This window comes from Glandiceps talaboti, chromosome 18 (assembly GCF_964340395.1).
Source record: "Glandiceps talaboti chromosome 18, keGlaTala1.1, whole genome shotgun sequence".
In the NCBI taxonomy this organism is placed as follows: domain Eukaryota; kingdom Metazoa; phylum Hemichordata; class Enteropneusta; family Spengelidae; genus Glandiceps; species Glandiceps talaboti.
This window is the reverse complement of record NC_135566.1, coordinates 7,722,254-7,730,033: the sequence shown is the minus strand read 5'-3', so window position 1 is coordinate 7,730,033 and position 7,780 is coordinate 7,722,254. Positions and strand designations below refer to the sequence as shown.

Below are 7,780 nucleotides of genomic sequence, written 5' to 3'. Positions count from 1 at the left end.
TTGTTGTATAGTCGATATATTTAATCACAAATTATATACTAGTAAATAGAATTTATTTTTTAGTTTAATAACAACTTTTGTAACAATAATAAAAAAATTAGTATCACTTTTCACCAGAATTTAACGAATGTATCTTTTATTTATCAGCTTATAAAAATAAAGCTAGGGGGCCAAAACCTACTCTAATCGAGACTATTCGAGACTTCCGGGTAAACAAAATAGACTATTTAAAAACACACTTCGATCCACTATCTTGTCAGAGTATTGTCATAAATTCATCAGTTACAACTACATCGATAAAGAGTAAACATGGTGAGTTTATAATGTAATATATGCTTTGATTTATCCCAGAGTATGGATGAGATCGAGAAGGTGCTTAGTGTTTTGTAGAAAAATAACGTACGTTATGTACGGTCATGTCACCTGGCTATGTTATCAATATCATCTGGTCTGGCCACCCATCCCATATAGCATACATTCTGTTCGTTTTGTTTTTTTATCTTTCACCTAAAATGCCATCCTTTCAGAAATGAAAAAAAACAAGGTAGATGATTGGTGTATGGCCGGCTGCCAGGTGAATAACCTGATCACCTGAATGAGTAACACTAACATTACAACTTGAAGTTGAGAAACTATGAAGCCATATAATATATGATATTATGAATACAAAAACAATATGTATATATTCAGGAGACATGGGTTCAACTCCTACACGTGTTACTTTTCTTTCCCCAATTTCAATATTTCATATTTTGGTGAGATTCGTTTATAAATAGGACCAATAGCTTTACTAAATGCAACTTTGATCCAAATATAGTATTCTGTAGCACCATACCAGTATCAGGAAAAACATCTTAATATGCAAAGTAAAATCACAAAATGCACAGGCTTTCATACAGCACAGTCCCAGTCATTGCATCAGCAGAAAAATATGTTATTGCGAGAATGAAGTGAAATAACCATGCCTACACAACACATTGCTGCTACAATGATTTTATTTGTTTGATAAGATAGTAATGAAGTCATCAATTGTGAATACAACAGGATCTTCTAACATAAATATCGTGTTGTTTTTTCTGTTCAACAGTTTGGTTTTAATATGCTTGAGAATGCTGGTCGGACATTCAAGACCCAATATAGATGTTATTCAGTGTCTATGCTGCCAGGCAATGAAAGGCAAGATGTGGAGAGAGGAGGAAAAAGTAAGATATCGTGTAACCAAATAGAAAATAATGATACAGAGTGTTATGATAAATTTCACACAAGAATGCACACGCATGCCAACTTGTAACTGAAACGTACATCACACAAGAAATTTTGATTTGATCGTCTGCCTTATCGTCGGGCTGTGTGCTGATTGGTTGATTATGTATGACGTATGACTATATAATGAGTTCATCAGAAACGGCAACAATGTTAACAACAACAACAACAACGTATACCACAAAATATGAATCAATAAATGTAATTCATGACAAGGTTTAAAGCTGAACTAGCTGCAACTGAAACATTTTTTGAAACTGTTTTGTTAGATAGAATGACTTCCTCATAATATCATACACCATGAATCACCTATAGATAAATATATTTGTGTAGCCATACACAAAATATTGTACAATAAATCCAATCAAATTCATTTTTGGGTCCCCACCCCAAAAAATCAGTGACCCAATGGCAATCACAATTCCAGCCTGTTATTGTACTACTGCTATTCTAGATAAAATCGACCTCTAATTAACATGTGCAACATCAAATTATTGGTATTTCAACAATTTTTAGTGAATATATTGTTGGTTGTCTGATCCAAAAAAATGATATTCCAGTTACAACATGTGCAGCTTTAACCTATGTATCAGTAGGTGTATAGTACATGTATATATGTTTATGAATTAATAATCATTTCGTGTATTTTTTCTCATCTTTTAGTTATTATGCCACCATCAGCTTTGGATCAACTATGTAAGTAAACCCTTCAAATTAGAATTTAAATAAAAATTATTGAATTTCAATGAGTGTTTTTCAAATTCTCTTGAATTTCCTTTTGCAATTACTAAGTTGATAATTCTTACAAGGGTTTTAAAAGTTAAATCATGTTTTGTTTTAGACTGACCCCCGGCATACTACTACTAGACAAATTAACATATTATATCATAAATATTTTCCAAAGACAGATCATAAATATATGATATCATGATAATTTTGTACAAAATTGTTCTTGTTTCTATATTCCAGCACGTCTCAATATTGTATATCCAATGCTGTTTAAACTGACCAACAAGAAGACAGACCGTGTAACACACTGTGGTGTACTAGAGTTTGTAGCTGATGAAGGCAAAATATATCTTCCATACTGGGTATGTACTGTATCTTCATTACCTACAATCTAGCCTTGACTATTTTGTCACGCTGATTAGTACTTATATTTAAACCAACATTTTTATCAAAGCTAGACATGTTTTGTGTGTGTATTCATTGTCACTCACTGGACAATGAAGTGTTATTAAGATTGACCTAGGTCCTTGTATCTAGTCATTTGGGGATTTTGACCATCATCTCCCATCACAACTGTCATTTCTTGTAGCATAGTTGTGTTTTCAAACCTAATGTATAGATAATGACTTCACACTGTGGCATTCAACCCACCACAGATACGGCTATGAACATGATGAAACTTTTCGCATTTGTGATTAGCTACTCCTGTCTACTTTGAGACTTATTCAGTAATATTTTTAATGTCCATTTAATCATGTGGTTCCATCTCTGACTTGGTTCTAAGCATGTGATGAGGTTATTGACGTCATCTCTCCGTGGGTAAATTAAAAAAATGCAAATTTGCACCGTATTTCTGTCTGTAGTTTCATGAAAGTAAAAAAAAAATTAGGGAAGTGCTAGTCATGTTGGGAGACAGTGGTCAAAAATTCTCACATGATGAGATACTATGCTATACTGAGATTAAGATGTGAAATCTATGCATACCAGTAACATTTGTGAAATGATATGGCTATCATGTCTGTCGTAAATTTATAATTTTTCGTGAATTTCTTCCTTTTTTCCAGATGATGCGTAATTTACTACTAGAGGAAGGAGGCCTAGTACAGGTTGAGAGTGCAACGTTACCAGTAGCAACATATTCCAAATTTAAACCACAATCACCTGATTTCTTAGATATTACAAATCCCAAAGCAGTGTATCCTTGACATAACCTTTGACCTTTATTATGGTCACCTTGACTTGCATACATTTATTTCAAATGCACATTGTATGATTCATACCACACACACTTTAACATTAATTATTTTTATCTTATGAGTGATGTGATAACGTGACGTAAACCTTTACTAACATGACCCATAGTATTTTTGTCACAAGATAGTTATTTTCACAGCTTTGAACGTAGACCCTATGCTTTGAAGTGACATTTGTAAGGTATTATATGGATTTATCCTTAATTCTTATACTCAGATTAGAAAATGCATTAAGAAGTTTTGCATGTCTTACGACAAATGATGTTATTGCTATTAGGTATAATAAGAAGGTAAGTTGATAACAAGTCAGTTAATCTTTCACTGATATATTTCCCATTGTCTTAGTACTCAATGTTGTCAATGGTATATGAGAGACAATATGTCTTTTAAAGTTTGATTTTATCATATGCCTCATATATTCAAATACTATGCATTCCACTGTGTTTCAAGGAAAAATTGTTTTGCAACTAAGATTATCCAAAATACATTATTTATATAAGTCTGAATAGTTTCAGGATATCTGTACAATTACAAAATATTACTGTTTTTATTTCATGACAGGACTATGAACTACAGGTGCTAGAGGCCAAACCTGGTAAAGCAGTCTCCATTATAGAATGTGATATGAGTGTAAGTTTTAGTTTTGATTTTATCACCATGATCATTTTCAAGGCAGAAAAAATGTAAAAATTGTTGTGTATTAAAACCTTATAAATGTATTAGACACACCCTGTAAAGTCCCGTACAGACATTTACATGCATATACCGCACAAAGGACAGGATTTAGCATTGCTAGAAAAGTTATCAGTTGTTGCCTTGCGCTTAGATAAACTGTAATATGGTGGTCTCGTTCAGCCCTATCAGGCTTCTAGTGAGTGAAGCTGATAGCGTGGCACAGATGTCGTAGCTCACAGGCTGGTGGTTTTGAATCATATTCTAAGCACCACAGAACCAATAAGATAGACATGGGTTGTAGAGACAGAGAAAAACCAGCGTCTATAATCCATATTTTTGGTTCAAAGGCAATAACTTGGCTTGTGCATGGTATAAAGATAAATATTTGTGTTTTGTATTCCAGGTTGAATTTTCTTCCCCTGTAGGATACAAAGAACCAGAACACAGACCTACCCAACAACAACAATCAGAGGTAATCATCATAAATAGTGTGTATTACTGACCCAATATTGGGTGTGTGTACATGAGGATAGGATGGTCAGCTGTCTGACGTGAGGAGGGTGAAGTTCCTCCCGATCACGATCCATACGCACAAACACTGCTTTCAATATAACACTCATAAACAAAGTGAAAACATGCCTATATAAATTTAGAGAGTTGTTCAACAGCCATGACATATATTAACTATTCTAAACATACTATGGTATTTCCCAGTATTTTTCTTCAGTCGGGCAATAAAATTTTTAGTGATCTCATGAGCCTTGTCAATACAAATGGAAAGAAGTACAGAAACAAAACGCTTACGTCACCAGTATTTTGCAGCTGAATGAAGAAAAATATTGGCGAATATATAATTGTGAAAGAAATATTTATGGAAGTCAGAAAAAGTAATGACAACTTTGAACATTTTGACACATACTTTGAGCACGGCAGAACAAATGACATAGATTCCTATTGTCATGACACAGAATGACCAGGAATTTTATAAATCCCATATTTATTGTTCAAACATATTTAAACTTTACTTGCTTGTGGTATAATACAATTTATTTCATTCATTGTCACAGGAGATGGCAGTTGATGCTTTAGATTATCAAGACAACTCACAGTTTGTGGTAAGTGGCACTTTTACGATAGCATAATCACATTTTAAAAATCTTTATAAAAATTTGCATTTGAATTGAGTGAAGTCATCCATGCAGGCCTCATAATCTAACCATGACACATGTTTGTACTGGTAACTGACAAGTTGATGATCAGTAATCAAGATAGTGGAGTAAACAAAACACAACTACTGATATGTCACAAGTCACATGATAGTCACCTGACACAATTACATTTCATTTTGCATGCTGAGATTGTACAGTGTTGTAAGTGATACGACAGCCACCTGAGGCAAAATGTTACAAGTTATATGATATTCACATGTCATACATGCAAGCTGGTATTATACATTATGTATGTGTTGTTTGATTTCAGCCATTCCATGGGTCAGGTCATAGGTTAGATGGTAAGAAGAAAGGTACAGAGGTCAAAGCTTTGCAGTCTCAAAACACACCCTTGAAAAGGTAAGGGAGATGAAAATGCAATTATTATTTCTCAACTCTTACTATCGTGAAACATTCATTAAAAGATTTGACAAATGTGAGAACAAACTGAAGCTCCTTAAGATTGTTTATTTCCCATAATGCCTCACCCAGTGTACAGCAGGCCTCTTCTAAACCAAATTTAGAGAGATTGCACAATGCATGATTGCCCAATAAAACTTAGCTTCACCTGTATAGATAATGTTCAAGTGAATATACATTCTAAAATGTTCAAGTGAATATAAATTCTAAGTTTTCAAGTGAATATACATTCTAAATGTTCAAGTGAATATACATTCTAAATGTTCAAGTGAATATATATTCTAAATGTGCAAGTGAATATGCATTCTAAATGTGCAAGTGAATACACATTCTAAATGTGCAAGTGAATGTACATTCTAAATGTTCAAGTGAATATATATTCTAAATGTGCAAGTGAATATACATTCTAAATGTTCAAGTGAATATACATTCTAAATGTTCAAGTGAATATACGTTCTAAATGTTCAAATGAATTACATTCTAAAATGTAATCCTTTCTTGTCACCTACAGAGGAATTCCAAATTATGATTTTAAAAAGGGAAAACTCACATTCATCAGAGCACCACGACCAGTTGAAAAAGTTAATGAAGTAAGTATACATGTAATATGCTACCAAAACAAAACAAAAAAACACTTTGGATATAGCAATGTGTCCAAGACATTATAATTGTAGTGTATGACACAGTGATATAACAGAACCCAATGATGCACTAGTATGTAGCATACTTTGGGTATTGGCATGAGTTTTTGGGGGTGTACTCTTCAGCCATACTTCCACTAGTGAAGGAGTGAAAGTGCAGCAGGAAACACTACAAGCTAAAGTGCAAAAAACCCTAAGTACCGACACTGGTAGTCGTACATTATGAGGTATTGTCATTATACGTATATATAGCCAAAACAATCAGTTTCAGGCGTTTTCATGTACATAGAACACTTGTTAATTTGTATACCGACATGAAATAATGTTTTTGATCATGCACTGCAGTGCAGATACTGAGCAGTATGAGTATGCATCAATACAAGTAATCATTTGTGCAAATATAATAATGATTAATATGTCTGACTAGATTTGTAGCATTGGATAATTTTTCATATAAAACTGAGAACAAAATGGCTGGATTTTATGAATATAGTACAAGGCTACAATATAACAATGTTCCTTTACATTGGTTTAAGGATGTTGGTAAAAAGAAATAAATTTTGTTCATGAATAATTAACAAAATACACATTCATGTTTTTTGTCTTTTATTTGTAGGATGCTGGTGCTGAAAATATCTTTGAGGCTTTCTCAGGAGAAGGACAACCACTTCGGCGGAAAGGAGGAAAGGCAAAGAAGTGAATCCAGTGTTAGTTTATTTGGATGGTGGCTTGTACAGTAGAACAGTATGGACTCATTCATGGATTTGGTATATAGTGTAGCAGTATACATGTAGATAACCGGTGATGGCCGGTGAATCTAACTTGTTGAATCTCTGGTCATCATCTCATTCAATTTGCAATGGTTATAACTCACAAACAGTTTATATTACTAACCTCTCAATTTATTGTGGTCAATGATACTCACCAGGACAAATTTCATAGTTACATGTAACCTCTAGGTGGCGATATGATCAGCCAATCATAGATATCAGGCAGTTCAGTGCGTACTTCCCTGTTACCAAAGGTCAGTTGTAACTATGGAAATTGTCATTCTGATTAGGATTGTCAACCCAGACAAATCATACTGCCACCTAGTGGTCAACTGTAACTATCGAATTTGTCCTTCTGATGAGGATTATGAACTCACTCAGATCATACTGCCACCTAGTGGTCAGCTGTTACGATGGAAGTTATCATTCTGATGAAGCTCATCAATATGGACAGATTGAAAGCTCAATGCTGTAATGTACCAAGTTGAAATGATCTGTAATTCATCGATAGGTTGGCGAGATGTAAAATGAACTTTTTACAGATTCTACAGCCGATTAACCATTCTGATTGTCAATTTGTATGACAATAACAGCGTTCCATTATTTATAGTTACAGACATCAATTAAGTCATTGCATCAGTCACATTTCTATGTACAATTTCATATTTCATGTACATACCAGTTGGTCATGGAAGTAATGTGAAAAAATCTTATTTATGGAATATTAATGAGAATTTGTGTCAATAAATATTGAAGAGTATCTACACTAACAAGATGTCAAGTATTTTGTCATTGTTTTTAAACTTCTCCCCGTCACCTGT

General features: G+C 33.6%; 1 protein-coding gene across 1 annotated transcript; it reads left to right on the top strand.

Annotated features, from left to right (window-relative positions):
* Nucleotides 1–193: 193 nt before the first annotated feature.
* Nucleotides 194–7,729, top strand: LOC144448926 (ubiquitin recognition factor in ER-associated degradation protein 1-like). Its single transcript, XM_078139298.1, has 12 exons — nt 194–312; nt 1,088–1,202; nt 1,927–1,959; nt 2,233–2,354; nt 3,057–3,187; nt 3,463–3,535; nt 3,807–3,875; nt 4,324–4,392; nt 4,988–5,035; nt 5,400–5,488; nt 6,060–6,138; nt 6,806–7,729. Exons 1-12 carry the CDS (start codon nt 310–312, stop codon nt 6,887–6,889), a joined length of 915 nt encoding a protein of 304 aa, XP_077995424.1. The 5' UTR covers nt 194–309; the 3' UTR covers nt 6,890–7,729.
* The last annotated feature ends 51 nt before the right edge of the window (nt 7,730–7,780 follow it).